Raw genomic sequence first — 19,431 nt, 5'->3', positions numbered from 1 at the left:
GAGAGTGTAATTACCCAGTTTGACAGCACAGATTTTCCCAACATCATTATGGGACTTTTGTTAAGTTACTTGCTTAGAGAAAAAGCTTCATCCTTTTGGATCTGGGTGAATATCTTCCTGTATTAACTGCACTGAGGAGGACATTTTGGTCTTCCCATTTCCATCATGTATTACAAAGTTGTGTATGACCATGAAGGTAAAAACCATGAAGGTCTTTAGTACAGAAATTTTATAAAACTGAAATATCATATAGGAGCCCTTTATGCAGGCAATATTTCTCATTATGTAAAGGAAATTTTTCCATTTTCCCACCTGTTTGCAGAAGTTTTTGTGTGTGCTTTAAATTACAGATCAATACAGTGCTTTCATGTAAGGTAATTTGCTTTAATGTAAGCTAATGTAGCAAAAGAGGAAACACAAGCTGTTTGATGATACCAAAGCTAATGTGATTTACTTCTCAAATTCTAAACACTGAGGCTAATATATTCTAGTTTTCCCCCACTTATGTTTTTGCCTTTTCTCTGTCTAGTTCTGCTCTAGGCCAGATGTTTTCATAGATTAGCTCCACAACTGAAGAGCATAGCCCAAAATGATTGTAAGGTAACAAGTGGACAAAGGAGGCAAAGAATGTACAAAACCAAAATTGTCTCAGCTTCAGGATACAGTGTATCTGCTACAAATCTGGTTGAATATTGTTGTTATTTCTTGTTTTCTGCTCCTCGCCTCACCAGGCTGCCACCTTCACTGCCTACACCACATTTATCCCCTGCACAGAGAGCTAGACCAGCAAACAGATCTTAATCAGAAAGGTTTGGTTTGGGGTTTATTTAATTTGGACACAGGGTAGGGGTTCCTCATTCAAATTATTGTTTGCCATTAATTCCACTAAGATGAGAAATTAATTGGTGGTGAAATTTGATGAGTGGTGTATCCAGTGCTGTGCATCAGGCTGAAGTGACAGAAAGGGGCAGAGCTAGCTGCTTTTCCTTTACAGTGGCTTCATTGAGTCCCTTTGGGAGGGATGCAGAGTTCAACAAGAGAAAAGGATAATATGCTTATATTGACATAACCTTAAATTGAGCAACACATATGAGCAAGAAGCTCTTTCAGAACACAAAAACACAGCTTGCCTCCCCTGAAGCCCAAGTTGTACATGGACATTTACCAGCCTCTATCTCACTGTTCTGAGCTGTACATTCACTGCTGAAGAGTTCTGCTGGAGGCAAACCCACACTGCCTCAGCTGTCTGAACTCTGTGTGCAACACCAAAAAATGTGGTGGGAGAGCAAGGCATCGGACAGCAGGTAGTTGTGGCAGGATGTTGGCAGTAGAGGAACACAGAGCTTAATTCCCCTCTGAAAAATTCCCAATAGAATAAAAACCATGTTCGTTATATGCTATTTCAGTACTATTTTTTTATGTATACATGTGAAATGTAATTTAGTGGTGTCTGAAACTTCTCTAATGTTGCATGTTAGCCTCTGCAGTCTTCCCTGACATGCTGTGTGCTGTTGTTTTACATGAATGTGAATATCATATACATGGGATTTTTTAAGTAGTTTATGAAATATTAACAAAGGCAATGCAATAGTATTATACAATGGGTGTGGAGTTGTTCTCTACATAAAACCCCCAAAGTTATGTTTCAAATAACATGGATTTCTTGCAGTAAAACCCCAGACATTCACCAAACTGTCTTTCTTTTATGTGTATATTTAAAGCAGGTTTTTTAAAATTTGAAAAATTTTATTTTTGTCTTCTGCAACCTTGTTGCTTCAAACTTCTATAGAATAAATGACAACCCAGTTTGATGGCATTCAGCATTTTTCTAAACTCTATTATTCTTTTCCTTACTGAATTATTTGAAACATTGGAGAATGATTTCAGGATAACCTGAAAGCCTTTCTTTAAAATTCCTATGTATCATGTGATTCAAGTTTTCTGTGATTTATCAGGTAAGAAATAACTTTGAAAGTTAGCTGGAACGAATAAACAGAGCAAGGGCAAAAGTTTATGACAGTTATTTTTAATAGACTCTGTGCTCTGTGTCAGTATAAGAGAGAGACAGCAGCAAAAGTAAAAAAACTTCAAAGATGAACCCACTCATGCCCCCCCCCAATTATATTAAATGTCTACAAACATTAAAACACCATCCAAAAATCATCCAGTACCATCCAATTTTTTTTATTCATGACAAGATCTGTTCAGGCATTAAGATGTTTTACCCAACCAGTAAATAGCAGAAATAGACTGCAAAATACCAGAAAGAGACTGCAAAATTAGATTTTCCTCTAACAGCTCTATTCAAGCCTCTTCCAAGGATTCAGCAGCGCCAAAGTTACTACAATGACACAGCTGCTAAGATATTCATCCCAAGTGAGATATCCCTCCTGTCAACCTCTTTTCTCTGGTTCCAGTCTGTCTAGGCCTGTGTTGGCCTTTGTTTGGCTGAAGCTGAGAGGCTCTTGGGAGCTATCTCATGGTGGTGTCTCACCGAGTAGATAAAGCATTTCATGCCTCTTTCCAAGAATTTTCTCTAAGGAAGTGTGGTCAGAGAGGAATAGATACAAGCCATTAAACTCTAAAAAACATTGTGGTTTCTTTCCCCTGAAGTTGAGAGCATTGCAATTTAAAGTCATTAAAAGTATATATAGAGATACTTCAGTTACAATTATATTTGCAAAACCTTTGCATTCCATCATTGTCCTTTCTTTAAAGTTCTCTTGCTCCTATGTTCTACCTAGTGGTATCTTACGGTCTCCTGACAAGGAGACTTGTGGCATTGTTTTTCAGAAGAAAAACATCTACTGCAAGAGTTTCATGATACATTATCCTCTAAATTCCTTCACTGAGCTGAATAGGCTATTAATCAGAATGGATTATATTCCATTGGATCACATACTTTTCAAAAAGAGAGTGAATAGCAGAGAAACTACAGCAAGCTGGAAAACTTACTGACATTTACTCAATGTCATACATTGCACGTTCCCAAATATTCCAGATAATGCTTGCTTTAAGTGCTAACAAAGCAGCAGGAAAAATAATGGTGAAAAACTAATTTTCTGGCCTTTAAATATCTACACAAGATAACGCAGAAGTACAGCGAAGAGTATGAGAATTGTGGGTAGCTTTTCTTTTTACCTTCATGCTTGGACTCACAAGAAAGCCTTGCAAAGTTATGCAATTAAGAAAAACAGCTCTGCTCATGCCTTCTGGGGTTTAGCTTTCAGATAGCCCACTTTTTCAGGCCAGAAGAAATGGGTTAGACATTCAATCTAGTCAAGCAAAAGCAAAGCAAAAAAATATGTAAAATTTCTCTCTAATTCATTTTTCCCAGAAGGCTAGAAAAAAATCATAAAATAGCATGAGAAATTGGTACATTTTACACTGATCTTGAAAGCTCATTAAGGTATTTAACTTTCATGGATTGTCTGAGGGATCTGGAGTTGCTGTTATCCTTTTGTTTAATTACACTGTAATCCTCATGCAATTACAGTGATGATAAAATTTTTCTACAGACATAACAATAAATTAGCCATCTGGGGATAAGTGACATTACTTAAAGCTTACTTCACTGAAATATCAAAGAAAAATTAATATGGCTATGTAGGACAAGGCGTGAAAGTAAATTGCATTATCACTTTCTAGAATTCAGCATTCCAATGTATTTTAGAGGCTTAATAGCATAACATATCCTTGAATTTACTTCATAAAGAAATAGCTGGTGGAGAAATATCAGCAAAAGCACAGGCAAAGCCATTTCAGCTTAGTTGAAAAAGATACGGTGCAAAGTTTTGTGGGCTGTGCTTTATACACCTATGCAATACTTTTCAGCTTCACCAAATAAATTACATGAGCAACTCTACTTCTGATATTTTATTTCCCCATATCTTGCCATCTTTCCATGTAAATGTCTCTTGTGTAGTTTATTTCCAGAAACAAGAATAAGTTCATCAGGTTTTTACTGTTCCTGCTGAAGAGAAGAAAAAGAATATAAGATAAAAAGGTGGTATGTCAGAAACAGTGAGATGTAAAATAAGAAACATCCTGAAAATTAAATGCAAGTCAAAATTCTCAACAGCATTAGTCAAAACAATTGCAAAAAGATCCTACATCCCCCTGGACTTATAGCAAAAGAGAAAACTTGCAACTCTGGCTCAATCAAATATAAATTTTTGTTCTCTTTATGATAGCAATTGTATGGCAATTTGAAGTTATAATTACACATAAACTTATTTCACTGCTGTTATTTAGCACCAGCAGACACAATGGTTCTTTTTCTCTGTCATTTTCTCTTTGCCAGAACCTTTTTTTCCTTTTTAGAAGACAAAAGATTTTATATAGTGTGAGTAACCTGACCTGGGCAAGAGCTAACAATTACTGAGGGTAAGACTGGTACATTAAGTACTGTTTCAGCTGCAACTTTCCACCTGTCTTCTACTAGAAAATAACTAAACTAAAAATACATAAATTTTAAAAACTCTTAACAAGAAACAAGAAATTCCAACAATTCAGGTAAATAATGTTGGTTTTGCATATTGCAGATAAAATAGTTGATATACCAAATAAAATATGATGTATATAAAAAAATCAAGATACTAAGTTAAGTTGCATTGGGGATTGTGGTAATGTTTAGGTAGCAGAGTGACTGCCTCTGTGGAAGGAGGTGGGGGACTGGCTCTTACCAGACAGAGACAAATCCATTGCAGGGGACAGCAGAGCCCTGGTGGCACCTCTAGGGGAGCTTTTTTTGAAAAGTGTAAAATATGTTGCACTTCAGTGTCAGTAGTGAGGCAAAAAGCATGAGAAAAAGCAGTGTGAACACCAAGGAGAGAAAAGAAGAGGGAGAAAGTTGATGAGGCACCAAAGCATCTGTAAAGGAGACCAGGCTGGAGCAGGTATTTCCTCACAGGGACAGCCACCCTGAAACAGATATCCACTGCAGCCTGTGAAGGACCCCACGCTGGAGAGCTCCTGGAGGAACCATGAGCTGTGGAGCTCTCACAATGGAGCAGGTTTATCCTAAAGGACTGCAGACCATGGGAAAGATCTATGGTGGAATAGGAAAAAAATGAGAGGAAAAAGGACTGACAGAGATGAAGTGCTATGAACTGACCACAAGTCACATTCCCCATCCCCCTGCACTGCTCGGGGGGAGGAGGAGGTAGAGGAGTTGGGAATAAAGGAGTGACACTAACTAAGCCTGGGAAAAAGGGAGGGGTGGAGGGAAGGTGTTTTAATCTGTCTTTCTCACTATGCAAACCTTTTTTATCTGGCAGCAAATTAAATTAACTTTCCCCAAGTCAGTTCTTTCTTGCCCATGACAGCAATTGGCAAGTGTTCTCCCCATTTGTGTCTGGACACACACATTTTTTCATTCTATTTAGTCCCCTTAGCCTGTTGAGGAAGGGGTGTGAGAGAGCAGCTGGGTGGACAGGGTGCAGATAGCAAAAGTCAACCCATCACAGAAAAAGACAAGAGTTTATCTTACAAGTTAGTTGTCAGGAAGCTTAGAAGATGGTTATCAACCTAGATAATTCTTTTTTTGTTGTTTTTGTCTGCTTATCCTACCATCTCTTTAGACACACTTCAAAGGACTCATTGCCTGTGCTACCTTAAAACTGTATTTTGTCATTCTGTTGGCAAACATTGTCAAAAAACTTTCTAAGTGATACTGAGTTAGTGCACAGCTAAGACTAGGAAAAAGGAAATCACAGAAATATGATGTGCAGTGTGTTGTAACCTTGTACATTAAATTTTCTTTGTAAACTTGATATGTTAGCATGCAACAGATAAGCATAGTTTGGAATGGGTAAATTCAAGCACAAAATGCATTTTTAAATCAATTCAGGGTCCTACATCAAGTGAGACTGTGCTTTCATGGTTAAGTGGTAATATAAATTTTTTTTCCCTGTTTGTGTGAGCGTAAATTTGTACACTGTGAGAACTAGAAGTATACTCTTCTTGATTTACAAGTGGTTTTAGTATTAGTTCAGCCTTAGTTTTAGCTAAATTTATATGGACATAATAAACTTACAAAATGCTGAGCACTTTTCCTCATTGTCTTCATTTCAGTATTTAGGAGCATATTATGCTTCTAGGTACAGTGCTTGTGGAGAGTCTTGGAAAAGAGCTCTACCACTGCCTCCCACAAAGGAGAGATTAAGTGGTTCAGGAAATTGCAGGTCTGAAAAATTCTTCCTTGACTAAATGAATCAACCACAAGCATTAAGCATTTGTCAGAAAATTAGGTCACAGATAACATAAGCCAATTTTCTGTGGAATTCCATTCCAGAATAAGGTAATTTTACTTTTGCTGCTCTTTTTAAGTCATAGCTGCAATGATGAAATGTCCATGGTCAATGGTGGCTTCATCTTGTGAATCGCTGGGATGATTTGAAATGACTTTGTGTTCCTTTTCAAGTTGTTCTGATGCATGACTGGAGTTCTCATTAGAATGATCTTCATGCAAGGCCTGCCTCCTTCCCAGCTATCATCCACCTCCTGCTTTCCATTTTTGTCTATAGTGGAGCTGCATCCGGCAAATACTTCGAAGTACGCTTTGTGGTTACTAATGACTTGGGCTGATTACTTAGTTAAGTGTTCCAGCCCGACTGAGTCCTTTCTTTTCCTGTTGTATTTGCCTCATTATTAGCTATAAGGGTGACATTTATACTGTAAATGGGATGAAAGCATGAAAGGGAAACTGTGTAAGCGAAGGATGATTGTGCAAGGGATGAATAAGTACTGAACTGTTAAGGCTAATTCTAATCTACCAATACGGATTCAAAACAGTTTTTTTGTATTGTCTTCAAAATATTTTTGAAGAATGTTTTCAAGGTTATCGACCTGCCTACAACTGTGTTAAAATATGTGTGCAGATGTCCACAGGGATAATAAGCAGCACGTAGTATGGAATAGAATTCTGTGTAATGATACTTTCTGAAAATGCCTAAATAAGCATAAAGGATTATTAATCGAGGGAATGACATTTTAGAAGCAAACACTAATAAGCAGGAAATAGTGAAAATGCCTTTTGGAGACTATACTTTGGCAAGGTAGGTGGCTATCCTAAAATAAGTAATAGCATAAAATCAGCCACACTTGTATATTCTGAAAGCTCACATTTATAAATGACTTGTAAATATGTGTGGGCAGGTTCTTTTTCTAAACTGGTGTTTCTCTCTCCCTATTACCAAAAGAGAAAAGTAGTATTTAGTTATTCAATTGGAAGAATCTGCCCCACAGTGTCCCCCTCTGCCTGCTACAAAAAACCAAAAAATAATTTAAAAAAATGTTTTAGTTTAATCCTAAGAATAAATTTAGTAGTTAAGGAGTGCCCAGATATTAAAATAATGCATCTTTTGAATACACAGATATGTTTTAAACTTAAAAAAAAATCTCATTTCGTAGGTCACCACTTTTTCAGATACCAGATCTTTGCAACTGAATCTTTTGTTGTATTTTCCCCATGCTTGACTTTTTCTGAGGCCCCCTATCACCACAAGAGCTGACTTCACAGAACAAGATATTATCTATGAGTAGCCATGCAGGAGAATTACTCCAGAGAACCACCTTGTTTGTTTATAGCATCTTATGACTTCTAGAACTAGCTCCATGAGCAGTTGGCAAGCATTTAACTGTGTATTTCAGAATAGTACAGGAGTAGAAGGATGACTAAAGCACTCCAGAAACTTATTTTTTTCATGCACTCAGAGATTTCCTATATCATATTGAACCAATCTGTTAATGAACCCTCCCATCTCACACAGGTCAGGATGGAGATATTGTTAATAAAGTGAGGTTGCACACTAACAGTTTTTAATAGTATTCATTAATAGCAGTTTTGATTAGGTTCATATTTGATTCTGGAATTTCACAATTGTGTTTTAGAATTAGATTTAGAGGCTACTTCATCACATGTTGTATTGCCATGGTACTAAAGGTAAGAAGAAAGGAACTCTTGGCCTTGGCAGTGAAGGGTTCTGCAGAGGGAGAGACTCTCAGTATGAGTGAAAATGGAAAAGGAAACATAAACCAGCCTAATTAGTGTTGAAAATAATGCTATAATTTTCCAGTAAAGAATTCTGTTTCTTCAATATATCTTTCTAATAACATTTTTCATGTTAGAAAATTTTCAGCTCTAATATTATTCTTGTTGTTGAGATGTTTGCTGTTGGAATGTATTTCATGGAATCAAAGAAGTAGAAATAGCAAATACATCATAAGACACCCTCTGCTAAACACTAGGAGGAGAGGCAATATGCAAACATCAGTTTTGAAGATCTGTCTCCAGCTCAAATCAACTTAAAGGCAAAGGGTAACAAAAAGACTCATTCTAGGGCAATGGGAGTTTTTAAATCAACCTTTCATCTGGGCACTTAAAATAATTAGGTCCATTAACCAGTTGAAGTGGAGTTGGCAAACCTAAACAACACAGGTTTATTTGTAGACCATTTATTGTTTAAAATAGAAGGAGGTCCTTGCCGTTAAAATACATTGATGCTTGCTTTGAAGAAAACTGCAGAATTACTGTATTTCCCATAGATGACTGGTCTTCTTTCAAAGGAAGGACTCCAATTCCAAACCAGTAAGAGGTTTTGGATGAGCACTTCAGATGAAAGAAGCCCACTATTGATCTGAGGAGTACTGTCAATTCAAGGATGAATAGAACAGACTAGTGAGACCTGACAGAGCAGAGAATGTTGTAGAAATGTTGCTTGCCTGTAAACCTGAAAAAGTCCTATCTGTTCCACTTTTCATCTGACTCTTTTTTATAAAGGTTGTCACCTCTACTCTGAAATAGTCCCTTACTCTGTGTTTCTATATTTTTCATATTCTAGAAATATGAAAAAGGGTTAGACTAACTTTAAAAGAGGTCACAAATTGCATGAGCAAAACAAACTGCAGATTTTTTGGAAAGCATTGAAGAAAGCACTATGGAATATGCCTGGTGGTAAATGGCTTATTTTCATAATGCAACATACTTGCATTTTGCTCTTAACTGGAGTTGTTCTTCCTTGAGTTTTCACTGGTTTTATTTCTGTAAAAAACCTTCTCGAACTATTTGTTCTATTATTCATTTTGGATCTTGTTTTTCTGGCAGCCATTACAGATATTTTTTCTGCAATTTTAGCTCTTATTTAATTCACTATAAAATTTGTGGTGGGATTAATTTCTCTCGGATGACCCTTAATGCTCTGGCAATGCCTAATTCAACCTGCCATTCTATTAAAATCTTTTCAGAATTTACTGAAATGGTCTCAATTTTTTTTTTTTTTTGTTATAGGTTTCATATATACTGGAGAAGTTGTGCATCGAATGCTAACAGCTACTCAATATATTGCACCCTTAATGGCAAATTTTGACCCCAGTGTGTCAAGAAATTCAACAGTCAGATACTTTGATAATGGTATGTAGCAGTCCTTGTCTGTATCCCTTGGCTCTTCTTATTTTCTTAAATAACTATTTCAGAAGGAAGCACTGAGGATTTTAAATTTTTTTTTTGCTTTTTGTTTTTAATTTAGAGGCTGTATAGAGCATGTGACTTGACATCTATAAGCAATTATTAATTTGGAACACAGTGAAGAGTCATTAATGCCTTTTTTTAATTGAGCAGATATCGTCTGGTTGTTGAAGTAAATAAACTCAAACTAGCAATACATTTTATCAGTTTTAGAAGGGAAAATCTATCTTATATAACAGTGTAAATTCAAAGTGTTACTTCAAAGTATTTATAGTGGATACCATCTGTCCACTACCTAAAATGAAAGTAGCGTTTGTGGAGTGCAATAGCAAGAATACACAGAAGCAGGGCAGGGATAAGGTTAATAAACCTGTCAATGACTAAGTGTTCATGGAGTCCCAGAATTGGAATCCAATACACTCATCTACACCAAGAGTTCTCAACAGTTCCTTGTAAAAAAGATTGAAAGAGGAAAAGGCAAGCTGCAGTGTTGTTCTTGAAACTGGTGAGAAGTTTCAAAGCCCTTGAATCTGTGGTTATTTTTCTCTTGAAGTCAGTTGCAATCGATATTTTAGAAACATACCCTACATGGTTAAAAGGCACCTGGTGCTTTACCTCAGGCCTTTAGTGATCAGCTACAGTGACAGTTAAAACTTAGAGAGTTTAGTATTGTGAATTAGTATCATGACATCCATGACTTCTAAATTGTCCTGGATACACCTGTGCTATTTTATGTATGCTTATTTATAGTGAATTTAAACAAAAATTACCAGCAGGTTCAAAAACATTTCATATTTCCAATAAAATTTTTATTAATTAGATCAGTTATCAAAACGTATTCTGAATCTTTTATATCTAGTCATAACCTTTCCTTACAATCTAGTCATTGCAATGTCTGTTTGTTAAAAATCCAATAAAATGCTTATATGAGAAAATCCTACTCCTTCCATGAATAATTTTGAAAAAGATACAATTTTCATGTTTTAAATTATTCAACATTTTTGCCAGAGATTTTTTATCTTTACTTAAAGAATCTGAGGATTCTGGAGAAGATGTTGCTAGTTCTCATTATAGTCCTGACTTCCAGTCTTCACACCAGGTGTACCAGGCTGTATCACGTGGCTTTCATTATGAGGTTGAACAGTTCTTTGAGATTTTGGATGCTACTTCCTGTGTAATGCATCATCTTTTGAGCTCCATGGGCTTTAGGACAAAGAATTTTCTATCTTAACACAGGTAAAAAGGAACTGACAAGATTGTATCTTCAGGACCTTATTTCTTACTCATCTGTGCTTTGTCCCCATGAGTAAGTGCTCTGCCATAAAGCAGCATCTGTAGTGGGAAAGCACAGAGTGTGAGGATCCATCAAAGTCTCACTGGTGAAGCTATCTCCAAGGAACTTAGGTACACACAAATCTACATAAAAGCCTCTGGAATGAAAGGACAGTTTGGGTGGCAGCTGATTTCTATTTTAGCTTGGGGTTCTGAGGTGCACATAGATCTGAAGTACTCAGTGACTGACTAGAATTAATTCTGGCTAATTGTGCTCTAACAACTTTACAAGTTCTAACTTTACATTTTAAATAAAAGTCATAACTTTTCATTTAAAATAAAATTTAATGCAATAAAATAAATATTAAAAAAGCAATTAATTAATTTGGTCACAAAGGAAAAAATGCACTGTGTGCACAATTAATGCCTATCTACTATACAGAAAAACACAAGGCACAATAATGTGTTGGACTTGGTGCAGTGTGGACCCAAAATTTGCATGTTCAGAGTTTCATGACAATCCCTGTCGAGATGTGTTCATGACAGCTGCAGCACAGATCTGTAACAAAAGATTTTTCAAAGACAAATACAAAATAAATTGAGCTGAACATGTATTGACATTAACATTCTAAAAAGGAAATGAAAGTCTGAATCAAAGCACATAACTCCCATTACTGCCAAAAAGAGAAGTTTTTGAGAAAGGCATGTAGAGATGAAAATGTTATTTTCAGTAAACACAGTTTTGGTGATGTATCTCAACATCTCTAAAATATGCTCACAGGGTATGCAAGTTGCTTGAGAAATATTTTTAGTGTGGTAAGTGCATCTTCAGCCAGTGAACTCCTGTGAATATTAACAAGGCTCTTGCAACTGAATTTCTGCATACCAGACTCAATATTTGCCCCATTTATGACTTCTCAGTGAGTTTGATTTAAACTGCATTTATTTATTGCCAACACCTAACATTTCTCAATTTGCAGAACCTCAGCAAGGGCTTGCACCATGCAGGGAAAAAAAAAGTTATTTAATTAATGGAGGAATCTGAATTCTTGAAATAATAACTTTTACTAAGCAGGGAATGCTCTTAGCACTTCACATTTCAAAGCCATCAGGATTTATGTATAGAGTGTAAAGAATGCCACTGCAGACAAGTGGTAGTGGAGGCATGCCCAAACTACTGGATCCTACCTTTAGTTGATTTCTTGTAAAATTTCAAACAAGTTTTTTGACCAGTCTTGCTTTAGCAGTAGTTGTGCTTCTTGTGTAGCACTGTGGTGTCTGCATTTCAGAGAATTTCAGTTTCAACTTGTGGTTGTAGTATCTTTGGCATTTCAAGGTGTGGAGCTGAAAGTTGCTAGAAAGAGACAAATCACTGGTCTTGTTTCAAGGAACTGCAGTGAAGTACTTTTCCTACAATCAGTTAATATATTTCTCACATTTTTTTCTTCCTTTTGCCTCTCTACCCCCACTCTGGGGTTCACAGGCACAGCACTAGTTGTCCAGTGGGACCATGTACATCTGCAGGATAATTACAACCTGGGGAGTTTCACTTTTCAGGCCACCCTTCTCAATGATGGGCGTATCATTTTCGGCTACAAAGAAGTAAGTTTGGTCTGAGAATTGTCATTGAAGTGGACAAATTACTTTGTATGTCAGGAATTTCCCTACATTTTTGTGGAGGAGGGAAGATTTTTGAAAGATCAGTTATATAAGATCATTTCATTATGCTGCTTATAAGATCACTATTTTGATGAAAATTATATATTATTATTAACGTGATGTTCATATAATTGACTTTAAAAATGTCAACATGACACAAATGTACTAATCCTGGATTTCAACTGGGTTTTTTTTGGATGTCTGTGAGTGTTAAATGTTCAGTAAATTCCTGGGCTTTTAGTAAATTCCCCGTTGGTTTTGAAAAATAGGATCAAATTTTTTCAATTAGTCTACCCAATCTTGAACCATTTCAAAATACTCTAGAATCAATGGTTATTGTTAAAAGGTCACCTATTTCCTGCAGCTGTAGTTTTCTGGTAACTCACATATTTCGAAGTTCATATATTTGAAACAAGAAATAACTGGTTTGTATTGCTAGCTCTGAGGTTTTCCATCTGTTGTATGATAAAATTGCTTAGATTGAGGCCATTTGGTTTGCCTTCATAGCACCAACATGTTGTCTTAAATGGGCTCTTGTGCATTCTCCAAGTGTTTCAGAATTCCAGTTGTTGCTTTGAGTGATTTTTTATTTTCTGGAGTTGCTAGAGCTCTGGAAACTATAGCCTATTTGAATTTCAGTGCTTTTGCCAAGAAGGGCTGAAGCAGGTGATCCTTGAGGTCCCCTTTCAGTCTGGTGTTCTATGATTCTCCGATTCATGCAAATAAGAATCAGAAAGTAGACAAGCTAAAATCCCTAGTGACAAAATGATGTCTTCTTTTTTGTTTGTTTTTTGGTTTTGCTTGGTTTGGGTTTTTTGTTCTGTTTTGTTATTTTAATCTCTTTGGCATACACACTGTGACTTTCTCTTCAAAATGCAACTCTCAGTTATTCTCCTTATAGTAAGAAACACTAATGAGTGATACAACCAATTGTCCAGACTTGGAGCAATCTCTTTTCTCTTCTCTCTCTGCTATAAAACACTTGTGAGCCTTCAGGCTCATTTTTCGTACCCACGTTGTAGCTATGGACCATTAATGAAGCAGAAATAATAACATTGCTCTGCTCATTCACTAGCAAGCTAGACAGGATCTGGGTTTTTCTGCTAGCAGCAGTCATACCTTCACTTAAGGTCTTTGCAGCTTGGAAAAGAATTGCTGCAAGATGTTCTTACTGGATCAGTACTGTAGGAACAAGAAACTTCTGGTACACCCACGTACATGGCTTTCCTTTTCTTACAAAAGACATGCTGATGTAAAGTCTGCTTGGGATTTTTTCTGAATTTTAGGTGCAGGTTACAGTCTTCACCTATGAAAATGCAGTTTATTTGCATTTTGAATCCAACTTCATGTAAGCTTTACTCTGCTTAGGACAATGGAGTTCAATTGTACTTGATCAAAAGAGTGTGCACTAAAAGCTTTGGTTGTCTCCTGTTGTTGAAAACTTTTTAAAGAAAAGCAAAAACTTCTAAAGACTACACAAAATTTCCTGCCTTCAAGACGTAGAGAGTTTTTGGATACTAGTTTTAAGATAAATTTGTCAAGAACTATATATGCATTCTGACATTAAAATGGTGACATTTTCAGGAGAGTTCTATTCCTGGTTATGAGATGCACTGCACTCCCTGTTATTATCTAGCCCTGTGCACATTTGATCTAATACGGGTGATAAAAGTTACTGCTCTAAATTGAAAGTATCTGGCCAACATTTTGCACAAAAGAAAATGGTGATGCAGTGTCGGGTAGTTGAAATCATTGTTCATTTAGGAAAAGAGGAGTAAATGGGCCACTCCTCTACCACAAGTCATTCCTAGAATTGCAGGGAAGTATGACATCTAATCCATGGATAAACAATTTCTGGCTGCTTGATCTCATTACATTACTGGAAGGTTCTCCCAAAACCACATGGCTTTTGTGGGTAGGAGTTATTAGTGTTCTGTTCATTTCTCTTGAGACAGAAAACTGGAATTTGCAAATGGAATAATGTGTTTCTTGCTACAGGTGAATCTTTGAACTCATCCCCTCTCATGAGTTATTCCTGTCCTGAATGGAATTTTCAAACATTACTTTAAAGCTATTGCACATAACTAAGGAAAAAGATTTTTTAAAATCTCATTAAGAGATTATTGATCTGTAAATCTTTTGAGAAAATATTTTTCTAAATATTTTGGAAAGTTACAACTAGTATATTCCATCAGAATTACTTGGGAAATGGGTTTTGAGACGGTGATTTCTAGACAATGACACTCTTTATTTGCAGCCTTTACTCCATTGCCACGGTCTTACCTAAATGAGGAAAATTAAATAAAATTGCCAATCACTGATCAGACACAAGTTGTCTGAAAAGAACAAACATGTCACTTATCATTTTAAACTTGGTCCTAGTGCTTATAAGCCTTGCTAGGAGTTTACTTTGCAGTGCTGAATCCATTGCTTTCTGAGGAAGTCCTTCCATCTGGAGCCATTTCTTTTGCTGCTGAGTCATGTTGTCAGTTGCCCCATTAACTCCAGTAAGATTACTTGTGGAAGTACTCACTAGCATGACTAAAAGTTGCAGAAGATTTCTACTGTCTTTTTGGTGCCATTTTATTTTAGCATCACAGTTCATCAAAAATGACAGTGATGTATGGCAAATCTGAGAGGTCTTCATGGCATTGTCATTGAAAGTCCCCACACTGGAACACCATGTAAGAAACACAACAAAAAGGTTGCCAGTACCTTCATCAAGCATCTCATAGGGGCTCTCTCCTGTTGACACCAGGCATTTATCTAAAAGAGTCTGCCTTTAAAAAACTGTAATTATACATTTAAAGCAGATACAACTAGAGTGCTTTATATCTAATGCACTTTAGGTAAATTTTACCTTTTATTTCTTATTTATTCAATCAATTTGAGAGTCCCTTTTTTCACTTTTTTCCTGCTCCCAAATTAGGTTTGCTGTCTCGTAAACCGGGTGTTGACCACCAAGACAGGATCCCAGTGGAGGTTTGCTGAATACCAAAGAGCCCAATCTTCTGCATTCTGTTGTTTTCCCCAATAGAAAGCAACCTGAAAGTTAAAAGTTTTGTCCAAAATTAAAAAAAAAAAAAAAAAAAGAAAAGGAGCAGAACCATCAGAAAAGACAAATATGGAGACATCAGAATATCTTTCAGAAGAGTTAATTGTTAGGAGAAGGAGCAGTATGGTCAAGTTTTCAAAATGTGAAAACAATTTGAAATATAACAAGGTCCTAAAGCAAGTAAATTATTTACTTATTTAACAATTTACTTCTTTGACAGTGCATGCACCTTCCATTTTAAATGTCACTTTGCTTGCACCAACGCTATTCTAGCAAGTGGTTGATATGCCAGGAAACATCAGCTGGCATGAAAATTTTACTGGTGTACCTCTACCACATGTGAAATATATTACAGTGCAAGCGAGCCAGCAGAATACAGGAATACACAGAATTTTGGCAAAGGCATACTTTGTATGTATTAGTAGTGAATACTCATTTCTTATGTTCTAAATTTCACCAAATTTCAATTCTCAAGAGTTTCACTTCTTATTAAACAAAATAACTATTCCATATAGTCTTTTCCCATTAATGCTTAGAGCTAATGCTCCTAGTGTAATATTTGGTTTCTTTTTTTATCCATGATTAATATAAAACAAATTAGGCAATGGTTCCATAGGTCTTGTTAATTGTTTATGATTTTTTTTCTTAATATCATTAGAGAAGGCTCTCTTTGTTCATTTAAAGAGTAATGACTCTCTATTTATGTAGTCATCCAGAAACCATTATTAAAGTTAAAATATTTGCTCAAAATTGCCCAATATGTAAGTTTGGAAAATAATTCTAAAAGAGGCTTGTAGTAGACTGAATTTCTATTCTAAGAAGGAGACAGAATTAAATTAAAATTATTAAGTGCTAGCACTTAAATAAAATTGATGCCCCTACTAGGCATGAAAGAAAGTACTCTGTTTTCAGTAAGAAGAATTCAAACCTTGCTATTGTTTCCTGAAAACTAAAAAAAATTTTTAAAAAAAGTAAAAGCCAAAAAATAGCCTAAAAAAAAAAAACAATAGCAAAAAGCTCCACAAAAATGCAAAACCACAAAAAACTAAATTAATAAAAAAAAGAATCCCATAATGCTATTTTTGCCTTTTTATTGTTATCAAAAATATGGACATGGAAATGATTTTTGCTTTTTGAGGTGCTCAGTTTACACAAATTAAAATTCCTGATTTTCATGCAGTTTAACCTGTGGGCTAATTAATTTCTACTTAGGAAACTGGCAATGAAAACCCTATATAAGCCCTATATAACACCTGTTAGGAACATTGTGTTCCTAATTATTACTTTGCAACATACTTTGGCTCTTATCTTTGACTCAGTTTTGAAGAGGGGTAATAATTGCAAACTGCTTACCACCTCCTTCAGGATAAGTTTAGAGGCTGTGATTTTATCATTTTTGAAGAATAGGATTCTAATATGACCTCACAGTTGAAAGGAATAAAATTTGAGGCGTGTCATGAAAAATACTGTCTAGATTACAGATCCCAATAATACATAGAATTCAGCATAAATTGTAAATACCCCTCTCCTTACTGTTGAAGTATATAATCCAAAATATAGACATTATTGGCCTTAGTGCTAGTGTGGGAAGTTTATTGATAAACTGGTGATTTGTACAACACAAAAGATCACATTTTCTTTGGTAGAGCTAACAGATGGTTTAGAGTTATTCTAGCTAAAAGCCATTCTAAGAAGGTAATGCTGTAAAATCCTTGCCAACCATTAGCAATCACTTGCAGGTTCCTAGTTCTCTGCTCAACCATTTAACATGTCAGCCTGTTATGACTTGTCTTGCCATTCAGGTGAGAAATCCAGAACAGCAGCTCTCTGCTTGCTATTTATATTTTGCTGTAATATTCTATAATTTGTTTTAATATTTGCTACAAGCTTTCTGTCAAAAGGGAATGTTTCCTAATCAGATAGCATATGGTGAAAGGTCATTTTATCCTGACTTCTCATGCAAAATATTTCACCTGTAATAAGGCACTCAGTAAACACATTACCAATTTCTTTTTCCACTCCTTAAAAATTAATATATGTTTTAGTAAATACAGGTATAATGGCACTGTAGTTTTTCAGGAGAATAAGAGTGTTCCTGGATTGTGGACTGCCTACTGCATGATTGTTTCACACAGGCTGCCCTTCAGTTTGAAGAGCCGTCTATATTAATTTAATTATTCTTTTTTGAGCTTACAGAAGCTCTTGCTTCTAAGCCTTGTTTCTAAAACGTGTATCCAAACTGCTGGCTGCTGCTTCTGTTAGACTGGACCTTACTGCTTTCTTATTTTAGAAATTATTTTGAAAGTTTCTTGCTCTCAGTAGAATGCCCAGCACTGGAGTATTGACACCTGCAGGGATTTTGGCAAAATCCATTGTTATTTCTGCTTCAAGTTTTTCTAATTTCTCTTGAATTTTTTCTGTATATTTCCTGTTCAGCTTGGCTACTGCATCCTGTTTTAGTACCACATATCACTGAGCCATTCATAATTTTATTAACTTTCAAGGTCTGAACCTGGTTGTAAGGAAAATAAATTTATTTTTTAAAAATAAAATAATATATAATATAATGTAATATAATATAATATAATATAATGTAATATAATATAATATAATATAATATAATATAATATAATATAATATAATATAATATAATATAATATAATATAATATAATATAATATAATACAATATAATATAATATAATATAATATAATATAATATAATATATATTATATTATATTATATTATATTATATTATATTATATTATATTATACCCAAACCCCTCACTTGTGGCATTAGTACTGCAAGAACTCATCACTCCTTCCCAGAAGCAAAACAAAACCAAACCAAACAAAACAAAAAATGAATTAGGTTCCTTTTTTCATAATTTTTGAGGGAAAGATGCAAATTTTACAGTAATTCAAAAATTCACAATGAACATGTGAAAAGGCACTAGACTAAAAAGAAAGAAAAGAGTCTTATTCAAGAAGGCCAGAGTGCAACTTCTCCTGATTTACATTCACACGATACAAATGAGTATAATCCTTTTCATCTATCAGGAAAAATTTATGTGTTAAGATGACAATTTTACCAGCATCTTTTGTCACAAATCTACTAATTCCAATTCCAAGTACACTCTGTGTCCTTTCTTCAACTGCTCTTTCCTCTCTAACTTTGAAGAGAAAGTCATCTCATCCTCCTCATCAGTGCAATTTCTAACTTACCTTTCAATAGGTTGTATAGAGTATCCTACTCAAAACCCTTTAAGACAGTTTCTTTGATAGTTAATGTAAGCTTTTCTTTCCAGTATTCTGAGACTGTGAATAATTCCCTTATTTTGTTTAAGCTTTCATGCTGCAGAAAATTTATAGACTTAGTTCTGAACTTAGTGAGTCTTTTATTTTGAAGAATTTGAAATTATGGCTTTTGGTCTTCTGCTGTCATATTATCCAATAACTGCATCTGAGCTCAGCTGATAGAAGCCAAATTTAAGCTGATGTATTTCTAGCAGTATTTCCAAGCCAGTTTTCTTTTTCCTGTCATTTTGACAACATGCCACAAGCCTTTTATATACCACACCAGATCATGTGTGCAAGAACCCCAAAAAAACTGTCACTAAGTAAAAGGAATGGAAATTTATGACAATGTTTAATTCACCAGAACTTACTTACCAGTGTAATTGGGAAAAAGCAAAACCAAAAGGTATTTTGGGAACAAGGAGAACTACTGATGCTTAACTCAGATGCCAGAAATCATGCTATTATTTATCATGCAGACAGAACTGAATCCTCAGTCACTGGATGAATACCCAGCTTTTTACTTCAGCATTTTTCTGCTATGTGAAAAATACTGGCCAACTATACAATTTTTGTAGTTTCACACAAGTAAAGAGCAAGATATTGGGTTATCTAAACTAATACCTTGTATCTCAGTTTCTTACACATGATCCAGTTCCATCTGCCTTCAGCCTAGAAATTTC

The 19,431-nt window shown here is 35.3% G+C and overlaps 1 protein-coding gene across 1 annotated transcript in view; it reads left to right on the top strand.

Annotated features, from left to right (window-relative positions):
* The window catches only part of PLXDC2 (plexin domain containing 2), a 250,177-nt gene that overhangs the window by 167,020 nt on the left and 63,726 nt on the right, over positions 1–19,431 (top strand). The window contains exons 5-6 of the mRNA XM_059842010.1: positions 9,290–9,412; positions 12,222–12,340. Coding sequence (XP_059697993.1) covers positions 9,290–9,412; positions 12,222–12,340 — 242 coding nt within the window. The remainder of the gene's footprint in view (positions 1–9,289; positions 9,413–12,221; positions 12,341–19,431) is intronic.

This window comes from Haemorhous mexicanus, chromosome 1 (assembly GCF_027477595.1).
Source record: "Haemorhous mexicanus isolate bHaeMex1 chromosome 1, bHaeMex1.pri, whole genome shotgun sequence".
In the NCBI taxonomy this organism is placed as follows: Eukaryota; Metazoa; Chordata; class Aves; order Passeriformes; family Fringillidae; genus Haemorhous; species Haemorhous mexicanus.
Note: the sequence above shows the minus strand (reverse complement) of the source record. Positions and strands in the feature narration are given on the sequence as shown.